The sequence below is a fragment of the Austrofundulus limnaeus genome, unplaced genomic scaffold (genome assembly GCF_001266775.1).
Source record: "Austrofundulus limnaeus strain Quisiro unplaced genomic scaffold, Austrofundulus_limnaeus-1.0 Scaffold300, whole genome shotgun sequence".
Lineage (NCBI taxonomy): Eukaryota > Metazoa > Chordata > Actinopteri > Cyprinodontiformes > Rivulidae > Austrofundulus > Austrofundulus limnaeus.
The window spans coordinates 375,517-395,769 of NW_013952702.1; the positions used below are offsets into that span (position 1 = coordinate 375,517).

The 20,253-nt window shown below is 41.4% G+C and overlaps 3 protein-coding genes across 4 annotated transcripts in view; 1 reads left to right on the plus strand and 2 right to left on the minus strand.

The window, feature by feature from the left end:
- The window catches only part of LOC106526913 (group XIIB secretory phospholipase A2-like protein), a 5,057-nt gene extending 1,532 nt beyond the window's left edge, over positions 1-3,525 (plus strand). The window contains exons 2-4 of the mRNA XM_014021636.1: positions 614-702; positions 1,010-1,175; positions 2,930-3,525. Coding sequence (XP_013877090.1) covers positions 614-702; positions 1,010-1,175; positions 2,930-3,048 — 374 coding nt within the window. The 3' untranslated portion in view covers positions 3,049-3,525. The remainder of the gene's footprint in view (positions 1-613; positions 703-1,009; positions 1,176-2,929) is intronic.
- Positions 1-3,753, minus strand: part of LOC106526912 (uncharacterized) — a 16,392-nt gene extending 12,639 nt beyond the window's left edge. Inside the window, exon 1 of the mRNA XM_014021635.1 lies at positions 3,617-3,753. Within this exon, the coding sequence (XP_013877089.1) occupies positions 3,617-3,648 (32 nt within the window). The 5' untranslated portion in view covers positions 3,649-3,753. The remainder of the gene's footprint in view (positions 1-3,616) is intronic.
- A 2,359-nt stretch (positions 3,754-6,112) lies between these two features.
- Positions 6,113-17,217, minus strand: LOC106526911 (serine/arginine repetitive matrix protein 2). Of its 2 annotated transcripts, none has more exons than XM_014021634.1 (10): positions 17,126-17,217; positions 13,222-13,680; positions 12,987-13,133; positions 11,537-11,677; positions 11,200-11,334; positions 10,878-11,003; positions 10,644-10,745; positions 7,443-9,056; positions 6,742-6,838; positions 6,113-6,436 (listed from the first exon to the last, which is right to left on the minus strand). In XM_014021634.1, the coding sequence occupies exons 2-9, from the start codon at positions 13,648-13,650 to the stop codon at positions 6,743-6,745; spliced, it is 2,790 nt and encodes a 929-aa protein (XP_013877088.1). In that variant the 5' UTR covers positions 13,651-13,680; positions 17,126-17,217; the 3' UTR covers positions 6,113-6,436; position 6,742. The 2 variants fall into 2 exon arrangements, with proteins under 2 accessions (XP_013877088.1, XP_013877087.1); XM_014021633.1 differs by lacking the exon at positions 17,126-17,217 and adding an exon at positions 13,977-14,198.
- Between the last annotated feature and the right edge of the window lie 3,036 nt (positions 17,218-20,253).

Genomic DNA, 20,253 nt, shown 5'->3' on the forward strand with positions numbered 1-20,253 from the left:
CTTTAACTTTTACCAAAGTATTTTTATGATAAGATACTTGTACTTTTACTCAAGTATCACTTTGAGGTACTTTACACAAGAATGGGTAACACATTTTTATGAGCTTTATACATAACCTGCAGAATGTTATAATCAACCAACTCAAAATTTTAATAATTTTAATTGATGAAACAATATATTAGATGGGTGATAGTACTGCTTTCTTGTGATAATTCTTACGGCTTTTTTGTAAAATAAAAATAGTATTAGTAACTGTTTTACATGCAGTTCCCCGGACTTCTATACAATAAATCATATGTGGAACAATTATTGCGTTATATAGTATAAATAGTGCTTTTATCATTTAGAGAAATCTGCAAACTTCTAACATCTGAAAACAGTCAAATTTATTATAAATAAACGTTTTAAAAGTCTCCATTTAGTATATTTTAGGTGTCAAATTACTGTTTCTCAAAGCTTCTGCTCACTAAAAAAGGTGAATTTATTTGATTTTTTTGTCATTTTCTCCTCTGAGGAACGAACTGTGGCCTTGCGGTGATAACAAGTGTAATCATGTAGGAGTTTGTTTCTCTGTGAAAATGTGAGTTAAATCAGTTTGTGTGTTTATTTACAGGTAAAGCTCCTCTTCCTCGTGTAGGATACAAGGTGCCGGAGCCTGACGGGTGCAGCTCGTACTTCTTCGGTCTTCCTGTTCCAGACGGGGTAACTTTACTTTATCCATTTCCTGCACCTGCTTTTGACTTGATTGTTATTGTTCTTCTCCAGACAGGAGGCTTTTGCCGAGCTTTATGAAACTTGGCAGTTATTTAGATCCATTGTAAAAAGGGGGAGATGCAGAAATCCAGATGTGGGCGTGGCAAACTGGCCACTTTAACGTACATGTATGAAATTTAGTGCAAAGGTACAGCGGTTCAGGCCCTACAAAAAAGTCTCTTGGCACCCTATCCTAAAACCTACAGGTCGGCCATATTGAATGAAATGTCACATTTTGGCGATTTTTTTGTGTCAGATGGACGTGGGCATCCCTGCTATGACCAAGTGCTGTAACCAGCTGGACATGTGTTACGACACCTGCGGCTCCAACAAGTATCGCTGCGACTCCAAGTTCCGCTGGTGCCTCCACAGCATCTGCTCCGACCTGAAGAAGAGCCTGGGCTTCGTGTCGAAGGTCGAAGGTCAGTAACCCGACATGGTTTAACGGCTGCAGCCGGTACGTTCACCGTCAGAAAACACGTTATTTAACAAAAACTCAAACAAAACGCAGAAAGAGTGAAAAACAAATCCACCTTCAGGGCTTCCTTACAAGTTCAAAGGAGCAGGTGATTAACTGATCCTGATACCTGCAGCTACAGGTGTTAACACAACGCCCAGCTGGAAAAGCCTCAGACAAGCAACTATAGCTGCCAAATTTACCCCGAAGGTCAGACTTTGTAATGCAGCTCAGACCTCAGTTACCAAGTTCAAGGTCAAAGGAAAGGTCAAAGGTCAGGCCATGTTTGTTTCTTTTTAAAAGCAACATGGCAGCTCTACTYCAAAGATTCGTCCAACGAACCAAACCAGACCAAAAGGACCAAAGTTTACCCAGAATGCACTGCAGCGAACAGCTCCTCCCACCGGTCAGCAGGTGGAGGGCTCCCTGCAGTCACTGATCACAGAGGTGTCAGAAGTATTCACATTCATTACTTAAGTATAGATACTAGGGTTTAAAAATACTTTTTAGGAAGTAGAAGTATCAACTCAAGCTTTTTACTCAAGTAAAAGTATAAAAGTACTGGTTTTGAAACTACTTAAAGTATAAAAGTAAAAGTAATGAACACTTAAAAAGCCATTAAGGATAAAAGCTTAGGCTGTGCCACAGGGTTCTACAGCGCAGTGGTTCCAAAGTTGGGGTCGGGACCCACAGTGGGGTCCTGAAACATCAAGGTGGGGTCCTGAAAATATATTTTTAATTACACAAAAATACACATTTTTCCCATTTGATTTTACATAATATTAGTGTACTTAAAATGGACAAAAATACTGTAATAAATAATGACATGCTCTTGTTTAGTTGACATGAAAACAATGTTTATCAACCGACAACAGCTGGGGGCACAGGTCTCTGCTGCTGCTGTTTTATGGGTCAAAAGCTGAAAATTTTGGGAACCACTGCTGTAGCGTACACCCCTCCATTTTTCTTCTAAAGTCAATAATGAGTATAATGTTAAATTAAAACGTTAATGTTGAAAAATTTGGAATTAGCTGACTCGACTAGTTGTTTCAGCCAYGATCATCTTCATTCTAGGCTCCATCTGCTACAGTCTGTCCTGCTGGATGTGATGTGATCTGTGTCATACAGGTGGGAGGGACTGAGTTCAGTCCAATGACCAATGAAAAGATGAATAAAAACAAGTCAAAGTTGAATAGAAATAAAATACTTTTTGTATTATTACAAAGTAAGGAGTAGAAAGTACAGATAACTGAATTAAAATGTAAGGAGTAGAAGTAAAAAGTAGGCTGAACATTAACTACTCCACTAAAGTATAAATAACAAAAATGCCTACTTAAGTAAAGTAATAAAGTATTTGTACTTGGTTACTTGACACCTCTGCTGGTCGGACCACCTGTAGACCAGATGCGAGTCCATCTAGAGCTGACATTTGGACCAAACTGGGTCCAACAGAACCACAGCAGCTGGTCTACAACAGAACGGGTCAAAGGTGCTGCAACGAGTCCAGAACCTGACTGAAACACTGAGGAGGGACCTTCAGAGAGCTGAGAAGAAACCAACGATAAAGCTCAGAGTTCTACAAGCTCCTGGACCCGTTTCTGTTCCATCCAGCTTTTGTTAAATAAAGTGTTTTATCTCCCATTATTTTTATATTTTTAAACACTGAACCTCTGACGATGTCCTCCTCCTGCTCTGACCTTCTGTCTCTTTTGTCTCCAGCTTGTGAAACAGTAGCCGACACTCTGTTCAACACGGTGTGGACCCTCGGCTGCAGACCCTACATGAACAGCCAGCGAGCCGCCTGCTACTGCCAAGGAGAGGAGAAAGATGAACTTTAGACCACGAGCAGACTCCTTTTTATCTTATATATTTTAACTCCAGATCCACGCCACGCCTCTCAGCTGCGAATACTTCAGTAATTTATTTGAAACGTTTTACTTATTTTCCTCCTAAAAATTAAACTTCATAAACAAAAGTTGTCAAATGCCCAGAAACTGGTGTTTAAGTGTTCCACTGGAAATAAGGTCCTACAAATGTTAAATACATGTAAAATAAAAATATAAACTTTGTTTATTCTGGCAGCATTCATGACCTGAAGGTATAAACCAGCAGAACAGCTCATTTAGCAGAACTCTAGAAATTATCTAAATTATTTTCAGCAGGAGTTTAGCTGTTTTTTTTCTCCAGCTGAAAAGCCTGCTTCTTGCTGATGATCTTTTAGAAGCTAGAAAGTCTGATTCACATCCAAAAAATGTGTTTTTCAATTCTTTAAATAGAAAAAAATATCAAGCCGAATAAACTGCAACTTAAACACAGACTTCCCGTTTTAAATGTTTTTACATTTAATACAAAAGTAGTTAATATAAACTTAAAAGTAATTGGAGTTGACATACTCATGCTACTAACCTGTATTTTTGCAGAAAAGAGTACAGAAACATGCGTGAGATGTTGTCGGTCCACAGGCAGGCTCTGATCTGAGCTCCGAGCGGCCTACCACACCCAGCACTCACCTGAGGAGCTGCTCCCTCTGCTGGTGAACTACCAGAACTACACTCAAAAACCAGGACTCTTAACAGAGAAAATATATAAAGATGGGACCTTTCTCGTGACAAAAAAACAAAAACATTTTACTCCACAATGTGATTAAACATTTGAGGGCATCACAAATATTTACAGTAGCGTGTATAATTATGAAGAAATAGCATATTGTTACATTTAGTGTAGAAAAAAATAACAGTTACAANAATGACATGCTCTTGTTTAGTTGACATGAAAACAATGTTTATCAACCGACAACAGCTGGGGGCACAGGTCTCTGCTGCTGCTGTTTTATGGGTCAAAAGCTGAAAATTTTGGGAACCACTGCTGTAGCGTACACCCCTCCATTTTTCTTCTAAAGTCAATAATGAGTATAATGTTAAATTAAAACGTTAATGTTGAAAAATTTGGAATTAGCTGACTCGACTAGTTGTTTCAGCCAYGATCATCTTCATTCTAGGCTCCATCTGCTACAGTCTGTCCTGCTGGATGTGATGTGATCTGTGTCATACAGGTGGGAGGGACTGAGTTCAGTCCAATGACCAATGAAAAGATGAATAAAAACAAGTCAAAGTTGAATAGAAATAAAATACTTTTTGTATTATTACAAAGTAAGGAGTAGAAAGTACAGATAACTGAATTAAAATGTAAGGAGTAGAAGTAAAAAGTAGGCTGAACATTAACTACTCCACTAAAGTATAAATAACAAAAATGCCTACTTAAGTAAAGTAATAAAGTATTTGTACTTGGTTACTTGACACCTCTGCTGGTCGGACCACCTGTAGACCAGATGCGAGTCCATCTAGAGCTGACATTTGGACCAAACTGGGTCCAACAGAACCACAGCAGCTGGTCTACAACAGAACGGGTCAAAGGTGCTGCAACGAGTCCAGAACCTGACTGAAACACTGAGGAGGGACCTTCAGAGAGCTGAGAAGAAACCAACGATAAAGCTCAGAGTTCTACAAGCTCCTGGACCCGTTTCTGTTCCATCCAGCTTTTGTTAAATAAAGTGTTTTATCTCCCATTATTTTTATATTTTTAAACACTGAACCTCTGACGATGTCCTCCTCCTGCTCTGACCTTCTGTCTCTTTTGTCTCCAGCTTGTGAAACAGTAGCCGACACTCTGTTCAACACGGTGTGGACCCTCGGCTGCAGACCCTACATGAACAGCCAGCGAGCCGCCTGCTACTGCCAAGGAGAGGAGAAAGATGAACTTTAGACCACGAGCAGACTCCTTTTTATCTTATATATTTTAACTCCAGATCCACGCCACGCCTCTCAGCTGCGAATACTTCAGTAATTTATTTGAAACGTTTTACTTATTTTCCTCCTAAAAATTAAACTTCATAAACAAAAGTTGTCAAATGCCCAGAAACTGGTGTTTAAGTGTTCCACTGGAAATAAGGTCCTACAAATGTTAAATACATGTAAAATAAAAATATAAACTTTGTTTATTCTGGCAGCATTCATGACCTGAAGGTATAAACCAGCAGAACAGCTCATTTAGCAGAACTCTAGAAATTATCTAAATTATTTTCAGCAGGAGTTTAGCTGTTTTTTTTCTCCAGCTGAAAAGCCTGCTTCTTGCTGATGATCTTTTAGAAGCTAGAAAGTCTGATTCACATCCAAAAAATGTGTTTTTCAATTCTTTAAATAGAAAAAAATATCAAGCCGAATAAACTGAGCCAAAGTTAAAGAAGCAAAAATGCTAGAAAAATAGCCTAAATTAGCAAAACACTTGCTAAAAGCAGAAAAATTGTAGCTAGAAGCTAAATGTAGAAACAAGACTTGCTAAAGTGTAAGTAGAAAAATTCTAGCTAAACGCTACAAGTAGAAACTGCTAGCTAAAAACAAAACATCATCAAACGCTGGTCAGAAGGTAAGTTAGCAAAAGCTTCGCTAAGATGTATAAAATGAAGCTTAACGCTAACAGCAGACACATTACAAACATCAAATACGGCAAAAGAGTAGCTAAAGGTAGCAAATAAGTATGTAACGTGCTAACAACAACAAAGTGTTAGCTAAAAGTATCAAGTGTGTTTAGAAGCTAAATGCAGCAAATGATTAACTCAAAAGCTAAAGCGCTAAAACATTAGCTGAAAGTAGTGTTTCAATGAGGAAATGTTTGTAAAAAGAAAAAAGGCAATTATTTAAAAAAATGTAAAAGTTGCTGAAAGAGCTGAAGRTTTTATGAACAGCTAAAAACTAAAGGGAGGGAGACGGATTTTAAACTTGTCCAGTAATTTTAATATGTTTCATATGACAATAAATAATGTCTCAGGTCTTTAGACAAACTTTGTTCTTTTAAATAAAAACACAAAAATAAAACAACTAAAGTTAAAGAAAGCATCCAAAGCCATTAAAGTTTTCTGGTAAATTTTACTCAAGCAGACAAGAAATAAACACAAATTAAACGTTTCCTTAAACTGCAATAGAAGAGATTTAACAGAAAGAAGTTCATACAAGAGGAGAAAATAAAACAGTGGCACCATAACTATAACCTGCAGACGTCCCATAAAAACTATTCTTCATTTATTTTTAGAGTTTGAAACCGTTCTGTTGAAAACAGGTGAGATTTCAGATGCTTGTTAAAGTGAATGTGTAAAAAAAACAAAAACAAAACTTAAACATGAATGTTTCTGATCCAAAGATCCTCAGAACCGTTTCCACAGTTCACTGATCTCTGGGAGAAAAAAAAGAGAACTGAGAGTTACTTAAAGCTGTCAATAAAAATAAACAGTATATATATACAGTATATACTGAATATATCTATATATACATATATATATATATATATACATACAGTATATATATATATACACACACTGTATATATATATACTGTATATATATAGTATACACACACACACACACACACACACACACACACACACACACATCCATCCATCCATTTTCTGTACACATACACAAATATATATATACACACACTGTAAAAAACATCACCTGCTAATGATGAAAATATTCTTACATTAGCTGAGCTCAGAGGCCAGGGGGTCTTCTGGCTGCTTGATGATTGAGTTTTGTGGCTTCGTCATCTCCTTGGCCTTCTGATTAAAAGCCAGAAGCTAAAAAATAAATAAATAAAAAAACATAAATGAGACAAATCCTGCACTGCAGGCCACATCAAAATAAAACACAAATGCCCAGTGGTGGGCACAGTTTGCTCATCTGCTAATAGCAAAACTAGCTTCACAATTAGCTGATTAACTTTTATGCTAAGGAAAGTAATAATATTTAACAATATTTAAATAAATTCAAAAAAGAGAAAGCATTTTCTATTTGCTGTTTGACTAAATTTCAACAGTATTTATAAAAACACAAACTCAATCTAGAAATGCTTTTACTCTGAAAGGGGTAAACTAGGAACATCAAAAGTAATTCAGAGCTCTAACTCTGGTTTGGATTGGCTGATTTGACACAGATGATCCCRCCCACCTTCAAACTAAACCAATGGAAAACTAACAACGTTTGTGTCAGTCCTGACAGTCGTCTTAGCGGTTACCATTAGCTTCAGCTAATCTTGATCTGTTTAGCATTAGCTAAGATTAGCTAAGCTAAGCGAATCCTTTAGCAGATATGTGGTTTAGTTTAGTGAAGCTAACGTTTTGACACGAGCATCTATTTAGTCGCTGACTTTCAGAACTGAATGTCAGTTTCTTCCTGACCAACCTTCATCCTCAGCCTGGCCTTTATCTCCTCCTCTGTTTGTGTTTTCCTCTCGGTCGGGACTGGAGCTTTTCCAGGACGGTTGGAAACTGTTTTGGAAGAGGCTCCGCTCGAGCCAGCCGTTAGCCCGACTCTTTTACTGACCAAACCCTGGACAGACTTTGTGTCCTGCTGAGTTGGCACCTTCTGCTCTTCTGACGGCAGAGCTTCCACGCTGTGTCCCTTCTCCAAGAGRGCTTTCACCTTCGAAGTGATCACCTCTGTGGGTCCCTTCTTCTTTTCCGGAGACTTTGCCCTCCTCTCTGCTGATGATGTCTTTTCCCTCCGATGCCATCCTGTCACTTGAGCATTCGCTCTAACCCTCTTCCTCATCCTGGAGTTGGTATAATTTGTGCTGAGGCGGCTCGAGGACCTCACGATGTCGACGACCGTCAGGCAGCGAGAAGAGTCCGTTCCACTCTGACCTTCAGTTAGAGCCAGGCCTGGATCCACCATGGCTTGAAACGAGTTATAATCCAGGTAAGGGAAAACACCTGCACTGGACGTGGAGCCATCAGGCTGTTCAGGGAGTAGACTGTTCTGCTGGTAGAACCAGTAGGGGTTCACGGCGATGCCGTAGGTGTTGCAGTAGCTGATGTACTGGGCGTACTGGTACGAGCTGTAATCTGCGGCGTTAGCAAAAGGAAACATCTCGTCATTGCGGCCGCGTCTTTGCGCCTCCTTCCTGTTGCTGTGTCTGGGCCGATCTCGGCTTCTTCTGCGAGAACGGCTGYGTTTATTTCTGCTGCGGGAATGCCGCCCGCGACACGAGGGGCTCCTGCTTCTGGACCTGGAAGGGGAGGAAGAGAAGGAGGAGGAAGAACTGAACGAAGAGGAAGAGGAAGAGGAGCGTGAATCTGTGTGGTTTTTGAATGAGCGTGTCGGGTAGTTCATCTTGTTGTAGCTTTTTTCTCTCTTGCTCCTTCGCTCTCTCTCGTAGCTCCTCCCCCCTCTCTCATAGCTCCGCCCCTCTCTTTCGCTACTCCTCTTTCTCTCACGGCTCTTCTCTCTCTCTCTGCTCCTGTCTTTCTCTCCACTTCGTTCTCTCTCGTAGCTCCTGGCTCGCTTGCCGCTCCCCCCTCTCTCCCCGCTCCCCTCCCTCTCCCCGCTCCCCTCCCTCTCACCCCTCCCCTCTCCCTCTCCACTCCTCTTCCCGTACAGCCTCGCCTGAGTGCGATCAGTTAGTCTGCTCATGTCCTCAAGGTTCAGAGTCAAGCCCAGACTTTGAAGAATGTTCTGCAGCTGTTTGTGCTTTTCGTCCAAACTTGGCTCTCCATCTTCCTCCTTTTTCTTCACCGACGGGGGCGACTCTGACTGTCCGCGGGAGTCTGAACTAGAGCCTGGTGTTTCGGTCTCATCCCTCTTAGCTCCAGGCAGGGGTTCGGCTCGACGGAGCGTGTTGGTTTCCACAGAAATGTTTGGATCTTCTCCATCGTCTTTGGCGAGCTTGTTGAGCAAACCGATGTCCACTCCTTTGTTGAGCAGGCTGAGGAAGTGCTCGAAACCCTTCTCAGCGGTTTTCTCCTTCGCTGGAGAGGCGGCGCTCCGGCTGGGCGGGGCCGGCGGGACATCAGGAGCCTGAGAAGCAAAGTATCACTTGTAGGTCAAACACATCAAGACTGSTCTCTATCAGTTCTAGAGTTTAACATCAGAACTAAATAATATTTTTACGAGGCTCTAAAATTAAGATTTAGCCTCGAGTGAACAAAAACAATTTATCTATTAACTAAAATAGTTCCTGGAGATGCTATGAAAGGATTTGCTTCTTGATGGAAAATTATTTTCAACAGTTTTGAGGATTTACTCTTGGCTACCACCACACCAAATTACACCTCAAAAATTGCTTAAAATGGCAGCGTTATGGTAACTTATTTGTTTTAGCTATGGCATCTTGAATTTTCATTTAGCATTCATAATTTGCCAAAGCTTAAACATGGCTACTACTTTACCAGTTTCTAGCTTTGTAAGTCTTAAAATGCTGAATTAGAGCTTTTTTTAAAATTAGCATTAGCTGTTAGCTTAAACTTGCAACTAGAATTCAGAATGTGTTGAGTTAGCTCTCAGCTACCACCACACCAAATTTCAGCTTTGTATGTCTTAAAACTGCTGCGAAATCTATGCGCTGTGTTGGGTTACACAAAGCCCCTTCAGTGTTGTGTCGCTACTCCGCCCAGTAAGAGCCTCAGCCAATCAGAAGGCCCGACTGTGATGTCGTCACAGGGAGGGGCAGATAGCGCCTCTTTTTCAGCATGAGAAAATCTCAGAAAAGTTTAGCTCAATCAGCTGCTGTGTGAAAACTGTAAGGTCTATTGAAATAATTCTTGAACCTGAGTGACAGAAGAGATTGGTTCTTAATCATGGAAATTTTCATATTTTTACAGCGCTTTTTCTCAGAGATATGACGATGTAAAAAATGTTTTGCATCAAAAAATGTACACAGAGAAAGATAGGGAGAGAAAACCATTTGTCCTATAGCAAAACCACATTTTGATTAGTGATGCAAGTTATCAATTAATGGATTAATTTAAAGTTGATTAATCTTATCGATCCACTAACGATTAATTGATAAGCAGCCATTTTCCTAAAAACCTGACATTTCTCTTGAATCAAGGGTCTATCTACGACATGAAGGGATAATTTTTTACATGTCAAATTAGTACTTTTAAGTAATTTTATTAAATTCATTGTGCCAGTTGTGTTAAACACTGACTGAATAAACAGAAAATCGTGGATTTCTCTCACATTATTAAACTTGGACATATTTATAAAATATAACAAAACAGGAATCTGTTAGGTTGGTAGTTCAAAAAAAAGGAAAGAAAAAAATAAAACTATTAATCCACCCTGAACAGAGAAATGTAAAACTAATATTTAAACACGGGGTAACATTTTAATCTAAAGATTTACTCAAAAACAAACTATAAACATTAATGGAGAACATGCAAACTCTGCACAGAAAGACCCCAGGTCCAAACCATGGATCAAACGCAGGGCCTTCTTGCTGTGAGGCGTTGGTATTAACCACTGATCCATCGTGTCGCCAAATTATGTCATGTCAGACCTCTCACCACCGAGCCGGTTGTTTTGATATAACAGGGGTACGTGTTGCTGGGAAATGTGGAGGGTGCACGAATCAACGAAAGCTACAGTTTCCCTTAAACCCACCGTGTCTTTAATGTCTGGGTCTGCTCCTTTGCTGGAGCTGCTCTGCTGCCTCACAGCTGAAGTTCTGATCTGAGCGGGAGTGGGCCGCGGGCCGTCAGGAACCTGTGAAACACAAGACGTAACATCTCAAGTGTTAATGTTAAGGTAATGATTTTATATAAATATACCTAGGGTAAGATTAACAGGAATACATTTGGAGAAAACACGACGGTTTGAGGACGCTTGTAAACCTACAGAGTCTTTTAATTTAGAGTCAGCTCCTTTGTTGAGCGCACCGAGGCGCTCACATCCCGAGCTGCTGTCCCGTTTCACAGGTGAAGGAGCGCTCTGTGTGGGGGGAGACAGGTGGACACCAGGAACCTGTGAACACAAGATGATCACAGGCATCGTTTCAAGTTCAAATATTAGTGAATTTTTCAAAATAAAAACCTTCAGGCTCTGTTTATGCCTTTGTTGYAGCTTTGCTGCTGAGTTTTAATAGAAAATTAACTACCTAAAAAGCACACAACTGCGAATGGAGACCACAAAATTATTAAAAAGTCTCTGCAGGATTTACCGTGTCTTTAATTTTGTGGTCTGCTTCTTTGCTGAGAACACCAAGGAGGATGTCGAACCCTTTGCTGGAGCTGACCTCCTGTCTCCCAGCTGGAGTGGTGCTCTGTCTGGGAGGAGGCAGCTGGACACCAGGAACCTGTGAGACACGTCACATCGAACCGAGGATGAAAACAAATCACGACTGGATCATTTCAGCTGGTCTGAGACACACCAGCACCTGTTTTATAAACTTTAAGCCTGATTCAATCATTTGTGTCTTAACTAAGTGCTTATAAATATATTGTTAAGTTTGTGAATTTAGATGTTTATACGTGGATTGAAAAGAGTCCAGGATGTACCAGATCCATCAAATTGGTGTCTGCTCCTTTGTTGAGCATCTTAACGAAACGCTCAAAGCCCTTGTTGGAGCCGCTCTTCTCCTCTGCTGGTGAATTATTCCTCCGGCTGGGAGGAGGAGGAGGAGGAGGAGGAGGAGGAACCTGTAAATCACAGCAGTTTAAAATCTGTTCCTATAAAAACTTCTCCCAAAGCAGGATTTAAAGGGATCCATGATTAGTTGTAACATTGGACTTTATTTGATAAACATTTATTTTAACTGTAAAATAAAGACTGTAAAAATACTGTAGGATGTTTAGTTTTTATCATTTTTAAAAATATATTTTAACACGGACGGAGCGATTTTATTTCCACACAAAGCATTCTGGGTAAATGATGACRTGGATAGGTCCTCGGTGCGAGGCTGCTAGCGAGCTATATCCACCCTGAAGGTTAATCTTGGACAATATCTGATGATCGACTCTTTTAAATGAAACCAGAGAGCGTTGACAGAGAGGAGAAGGTAGAAATGACTCAGCCTGGAACTGAAAATATGGATGGAGGACAACAGAGCTGCTTCATGGAAGAACAACCTCAGATTAGCCTGTTAGCTTTAGCGTTAGCGCCGACACTATATTGCCTTATATGTTTTAGCTTGGTGCTAGCGCAACAAACAAGCTAAACTGAGGTCCTCCATCCATATTTTCAGTTACAGCTGAGTCATTTTTGTGTTCCCCTCTCTGTCATGTGGATGGAGGACCTCAGTGACGAGAGGAGAATGTGTAGCGCTGAGCTAATACGTTAATATAGTGATAGCACTGGGGCTAGTGCTAAAGCTAACAGGCTAAGCTGAGGTTCTTCTTCCATGAAGCAGCTCTGTTGTCCTCCATCCATATTTTCAGTTCCAGGCTGAGTCATTTCTACCTTCTCCTCTCTGTCAACGCTCTCTGGTTTCATTTAAAAGAGTCGATCATCAGATATTGTCCAAGATTAACCTTCAGGGTGGATATAGCTCGCTAGCAGCCTCGCACCGAGGACCTATCCACRTCATCATTTACCCAGAATGCTTTGTGTGCAAATAAAATGGCTCTGTCCGTGTTAAAATATATTTTTAAACATTTACAAAACTAAACATCCTACAGTATTTTTAGTCTTTATTTTACAGTTAAAATATATGTTTATCAAATAAAGTCTAATGTTACAACTAATCATGGATTCCTTTAATAAAAATCAGTCACAAGTCTGGGTCTGTTTGTTCTTAGATTATCTGCAGGAGAATGACTCTCAGCTACTCTAAAGCTCAATTTTAGCTTAAAATCTGTAAATATAACCTTAGTTATTGTAACTGTTATGTCTACTAAGGTCAACTAGATGTGCATTTGTTACAGTTTCATTAAATAATATAACATTTTTGCAAACAGGATGTGATATTTTTAACTTTGTGAAGACATTTCTTAAAAACACATCACAAACCTTCTCTTTTTTAGAGGGTAAAACTCTGGAGCGATCGAGTCTGTGCATCCTCAGAGCCTTCACTCTGAGCTTCAGCGGATGTTCTTCCTGCTGCAGACTCTCTTGGCTCAGCGTGAACGGTTTGGGTCTGTCTTTAGACGACAGGAGCTGAGAACGACAGGATGAAACATCACGGTAAGTGGGATGTTTACGCTGAAATGATCTGTGAAATGAGGATGCATCGAGGTCCCTTTACCTTAGCATAAAGGCTGAAGTGATGCTGTACCAGAATCTGCGTCACTCTGTCTCTGAGAGTTCCACCTTTGCCCACGTCCGTCTGCTCGCCACGAGAATCATCCGGCGCAGGCGGGTCTTTTACGGACGCTTTAACCGCTTTGATGGCGATGGCAGCTTTCTTGTACAAGATCTTCTCATTTAACTTTTGAAGCATCTTCTTTTTCCTGACCAACTCAGGGTCCTCCTCACCCAGAGGCTCTCCGTCTGGGTCTTCACAGCTCGGGGGAGGAGGTCCGAGGGCCTTTCTGTCTCCAAAAACCCTGCTGCCCGGAGGCTCCGCAGCCAAATGTCTGCCTCTCCTGAGGGGGTTCTCCACACCCCACTGAAGATCTGGGTCCATCTGAGTCTGCTGTCTTGGGACATTATGATTCTGATACTGCAGATTCATTGTCCAGCCTCTTGCAGCTTATTGACGTCTCTGAGGGTTTGGAAACAAACACACAAGTAAAATAATAATAATAATAAGAATAAGAATAATAATAATAACAATAACAATAATATTAATAATAATGAGAAATCAAATCAGATCAACAAACCAGTCACATCAGAACAGCAATAACTAACATTTAAGGACTTTTTATGCAACATAACGTGATTAAAAATCACACAGTGCACACAATGTTAGCCTTGGTTATTTCGTGAGCAAAGAAGCAACAAAACAAATCCTGTTTACACGGCGTTAGCATAGCAGCTAGCTAATGTGGGTTTACCTACTTTTCCGGGTCGAACGTCTTCTATAAAACCGCAGACAAAACGTTGCTTTTAGGCAAGAAATATGTGAAATTCTAAAACGAAGACCGATTACTTTGTTTTGGCTTTTAACAACAAACAACAATAGTTATACAGAGCACCGGAGAAAGATGAATTTGCCATTCAGGGCTTCTCAGGCGCTAACTATGTGGCAGCGCCCCCTGCTGGTGGGAGGAGGGTAACTGCAGGAAAAAGTTTTTTTTATTTTCAACTTTTAACTTTTATACACTGTGTACACGCGTTTGCATAACTATTTATAGTTATAAGTACAGCTATGCCCCATTTTATTTTTTATAAAATCAGGGATATTCTAGTTATTTTTAAATGAATCTTGGATTTGATTCTACTAAAGAAGTGATAAAATGTATTTTAGGCAACAAACAGGTATAAGTAAGCTGAGAATGTTAGGTTTGTTTAAAGCACCTCACCCTGAACTTATTTTTTTATTTTTTGCTCAATTACCAAAAACTGAAATAAAAATATGATAGGTGTTTTTCCTAATCATATACAAAAACAGGGGAGCAAATGAAACAATCAAACCAGGTTTAGAATCAAAGTGAGGAGAACGCTGGACAGGAAGTCTCTTGTACACCCAAATCCACCGTTCTCAGAGACCCCCTGCAGTTCAACCTCTTTTATTTAGTTTTCACGCCCCTAGTTACATTGGGTCATGAGACTGCCTAAGGGAGGGGGGAAAATGCAGACCTCATGACAGAACATTATTTGATACAAGACAATTAATAAATCATGCAAGCTAGACACTTTCGCTTCTGCTGCCCCCGGAGCAGATGGATGCTTCAGAGGACAAGCATCAGTTCAGAGTTCAACTTCCTCTCCGATTACTGCAACTCAGCAAATCTGCTCACAGATGGAAATATGTGACATTATCAAAACACCAAAATTAAGCAATGATTAAACTCTTAAAATAAGGAAGTTGATCCAAGCTCTCACTGCCAAGTATTTTCGAATGATGAAAACAACCACCACCTCAACTTTGTTCTAACAAAATATTTAAATTCTAAATGTCACCATTAGTCCTCATTTGCCGTTTCAATTAAAATAACCCAAAAACTAAAACAAGATAATAATGTGGAATTTTACTTCCTTATGCAGAGGCAGACTTTCTGCAAAATGGTTGTTCAGGTTGAAGTGTGGATATTTTTAATTATAGACGGTTTAATGAAACAACTGTGCTCCACAGATCCCTTTAAAGAACAGTCTTTATTATATACTGTTTAAGTAAACAAAGGATTTCTGCATGTATGTACAAATAGAAACAGTGTTTTAACAAAATGTCACATTAATGAGCTGTGTACTGTTTTATTGTTCTTCTGCAACACAAGCTTTATTAAACAAACACAAGCAGCAGATGATCTTTAAATTTACTGAAACTAGCAGGAAATGATCATGTTTCTCTGATGAGCTGATTCATAATCTTTGCTTGTGATGGTTGTTTGATGGGATTTACAAACGTGTAATTTGTAATAAAAAAAACTGGTTGCATTATTCCAGTCACAGTCCACAGAAGAGCCGTCTTCAGCTGGTGTGGTTGAGGTTTGCATTTTTTTTGTAGCATTTAAAAAGAAAACAACCAAAATCAGAATTTTTTGTTTTGTTTTCAGAACGCGTTGCAAAGTATAAAAACAAACTACAGTCAGGTAAACCCACACATGTAGTTCACATTCTGCAACATTTACATTCAGGAACACATCAACTGTCAATGTGAAAAATATTTTATTCTTTTACTTGTTTTTGTCACCACTTTGTTTTTCACTTTGGTTACTCTTAACAACCAGCAAGCAGCGAGTCATCTGGTATTTTGCAGAGTTCTTTTTTGAACACTCGGGGGGTTCTGGGAAATGCGCAGGCGGACCAAAAGGATGTCTGGGCGGTGGGATTAGGTGTCCCATTTGACCCGGACGGGGGGGAAAGGGGTTGCAAAAAGGTGGACGGGGGGGAAAGGGGTTGCAAAAAGGTGGACGGGGGGGGAAGGGGTTGCAAAAAGGTGGACGGGGGGGGAAGGTAAGAAGCGTTTTTTGGTGCATGAAAGCTGGGACATCTTCTGGTCTGACGTCAGGGGGGAAAGGAGGTGGGGGCGGACCTGGAGGGAAATGTGGGGGAGGAAGTGGAGGGAAATGTGGGGGAGGGGCTGGAGGGAAGCATGGGGGAGGAGGTGGAGAGAAAGGAGGAGGCACAGGTGGAAAGTGTGCAGGATACAGCAGGGGGGAAGTGACGGGGGGAGGTGCAGGACCAGGACCAGGTGCAGGACCAGGACCAGGACCAGGTGCAGGACCAGGACCAGGTGCAGGTGCAGGACCAGGACCAGGACCAGGTGCAGGACCAGGACCAGGACCAGGTGCGGGACCAGGACCAGGTGCAGGACCAGGACCAGGACCAGGTGCACGTGCAGGACCAGGACCAGGTGCAGGACCAGGACCAGGACCAGGTGCAGGACCAGGACCAGGTGCAGGTTGTGTCAGAGTTTGTTTTGGAGCAGAGAGCTTGACTGCAGCAGGTTTGTCCTCACCGTGCTGAAATCTGTTTATCTTCTGGTTGTATTCAGCCGACTGCTTCAGTTCCGTCAAACACCTCGGAGGTCTTCGCTGGTCTTTTGTCTCGTAAAGGTCCTGACTCGGCGGGCCGAACGAAGACCCGCTGGACGACGTCGATCTGCTTCGATGTCTCGGGGACAGCTCTTGACTCACCTTTTGGTCGTCGCTCTTCCTGCCGTACAGGCGCTCCTGGATCCGATGAGTCATTTGGCCCAACTCGTCGAGCCCCAGGTCCATGCCGATGGCCTGCAGAACGTCCTGCATCTGTTTGCGCTTTGCCTCCTCTTCGGGTGTCAGCGACACCTTTTCCACAGAGGGAGACTTCCTGCTCTGACTTCCGCTGCCGTCGGACCTTCGAGGGACGCTTTCATCAGAAGCGGGCGTTTTGTTTGGACCAGAGGAGCGGCTGCCAGGTGGCCTGCGCGTCGTGGCTCCGCTGTTGTGCTGCCGGGGTTTCTGACGCCTCTCAGGGAAACCGGGCGAGCGTGAACGGTCTGCAGCCCTCACTAAAGGACTCTGAGAAATATATTCATCACCGACTTCTGTAGAGGTCTGACTTACAATCTTGCTGAGCGTATCGACATTCACGCCCATGTTGAGCACATCCAGAAAWCGCTGAAAGCCAGCAGATAATTTCCTCTCAGGGGCTGGAGAACTCCACGGGGCGACGTCACCTTCAGAAGACTGATGGGAAACACAGATCAGGACCAGCTGAACTCTTCTTTCTCCAAGTTTTATATAATTTAAAACCTTTTAGAGACAAACTTCATTCCTATTTAAGCCCTAATTTCCTAATAAAAAGTCCTGAAGTAAGTAAGTTTTTATTGTAAAAACTTAAACCTACCTGCCTGCTGGATCTGTTCTGGTAATCCTCATAATGAACAGATGTGTGGGGGCTGTCCGTCCTCTCTCTGGGACTCGGATATTTCTGTTTCACATGAGATTACATTACAGCTAGGGATGCAAACAGTTAATCAACTTGGTCGAATAATGTTTTATCAGATTAAAATTCCCTCCATTCGATTACTTAAAAACATCTCTTTAAACCTCATTTCGGTGTAGTTTTGACTTCATCCAGTAGAGGGCGCCCAAGTTTGATAATGTAGCGAAATCCACAATTTTCTGTTTATTCAGTCAGTGTTTACTACAGCTGGGCTGGCACAATAAATTGTTAAAATACTACTGTAGAAAGACTCTTGATTCAAGAGAAATGTCAGGTTTTTAAGACAATGGCTGCTTATCAATTAATTGTTAGTCAATCAACTTTAGATTAATTAATTAATCGATAACTTACATCCCTAAGTAGAGCACATTTGCATAAAAACATCAGAGTTTAAAACATTTAAACTTGTGTCCCACCTTTGCGAAGCGATCTGGCGATCCTGTCCGCTCTCGAGAAGAATCCCGTCTTCGTTTGAGAAAATCTTCGTCGCTGAAACAATCAGAAAAGCTTCGGTCGCTTGAATCCTCGCGTCGTTCCCTGTGTGTGACCTCGTCACGCTGACGCCCAGGTCTGAAATCTGGAGGGGTTCTCCTGAGTTGGAAATCGTCCACACGTGGGAGCGAGTATTTAAAATCCTCGGGTTGAGTTTCTTCAAAAGACTGGTGTCTGTATCTGAAGTCCTGGTCCTCCGCACAGGTCCGCCTTCTCTTTACAGGTGCATCCAGAACAGGTGAAGACCCTCGTCTCCTCATAGGGCTTCTTCTGTCAGAGTCTCTGTGCAGCGAGTCCCTGCTGCTCCCTCTGTAAGGAGAGATGCTGAACTCCCGGGTTCTGCTCGGTCCATCCTCACGGGTTTTATGATGGAAGTCCCACTGATGTTGACTGTGGGCCTGAGGCCGACCGTCCCACTGACCTGAACTCCTGTCAGCATCCTGCCTCCGCTGGCTGCTGTACTCCGACCAGTGTGAGTACATCTCCAAGAGCTGCAAAACAAAACAAAAACATACATGAACAAATAACTATTCTTTTTATTATTATTAAGACTTTAATCAGACGGAAACTGTGAGAAGTAAGACWGTTAGATAATGTCAGGAAATGATAAAAATATATTTTAGTTTCTCAGACTGCCAAGATTTCTTCCCTCAGTGGTTTGTTTCACATTCACGCGTTTCTGACATGTCACTGGCAGGTTTCAGACTAGTCACTGGTAGGTTTCAGACCAGTCACTGGTAGGTTTCAGACATGTCACTGGCAGGTTTCAGACGAGTCACTGGCAGGTTTCAGACGTGTCACTGGCAGGTTTCAGACGTGTCACTGGCAGGTTTCAGACGTGTCACTGGCAGGTTTCAGACGTGTCACTGGCAGGTTTCAGACGTGTCACTGGCAGGTTTCAGACGGTTCACTGGCAGGTTTCAGACGTGTCACTGGCAGGTTTCAGACGAGTCACTAGCAGGTTTCAGACGAGTCACTGGCAGGTTTCTGATTAACATGGTGTGCATAAAGTGTCGGCTTCACTCATATATTCAATATTGATTATCTTATGTCTTAAACAGTTTTTTACAGACTTTAACAAGTATTTTATTGACACTAAAAGTTTACAGTATACAAAGCCGTTCAGTGTACAACAACTGATAATGCTGCTAAATGTTTCAGTAAATTGTAACTACAACAAAGCAGAACCCCCTGAAAAGCCTCATTTTAAACATGTTTCCAACATTAGCAGCATATTTTGTACAGTTAAAAGGAGACTTTAATTAAAACTTAAGGTCTTAATTTAGAAACACTCTGCAGTTTTAAGACACTCAATGATTTTAGTTGAACATCGTTAGGGCAAAGATATCTGAAGGTAGGAGTAAACAGGCTGCAGCTACCAGGCCAGCTAGCTAAGATAGTAGCTAAAAGTGTTTTTACTCTGGCGACTTGCAAAACAAATATTCATCTCACTTGTATTCACACCAACGGGAGTATATTTTAAGCCAAAATTAATGCATTTATAAACCTTGGCTTTCTTCGAAATTAGTTTTACCGATTAAACAACCTGCCGTGAAATTACCTGCTGCTTTTCGTTTGAATAATCTTCTTCTGTAAAGTGACTCGGATTCCTGTGATGTAAGAAAAAAAAAAACTCAGAAAAACGATTAAAGCCTGTAAAAGCGATATGAATTAGCACCCCAAGCAATGTTAGCTCAGACAGGCGAGTCGGAGCCAAATCCGGTCAGTCGAATCTGTTCWTGCTGAGTTGTTCTGCTGCCCCCTGCTGGACGGAGGGGATATTGCAGCATTTTTATTTTATTTTATTTTTTGTTGTTTTGTTTGTTTGTTCTTTTTTACTTTAGTTCTTTGTATGACTCTCACCTACTACCACACCAAATTTTAATTCAAAGTTAATACAGTATGTTTTTGCTGAAGTTGATTATCTGTGGCAGCTGTTTTAACTTGAGGTGACAACAGAGGTTCATCAGCTGTAGATGTACATCCACAGACCAATCTTGTGTTTCATTTCATTAGATAGAATAGAATATAAATAGCCTTTATTGTCCCGCCGAGGGGAAATTCAGGTGTCACAGCAGCATCAATACAAAGGTTCACGCACTAGTTCACAAACTATAGGCAGACTTCCCACTGTGGTGTCTTGATACAGCACTCTGTGGGAAGGAAAAAGTGTGGCAGAAAACGCTGCACAATGAGAAGAGTTGTCAGTCAGTGATGGTCTGGTGCCATGTCAGCTGCTGGTGTTGGTCCACTG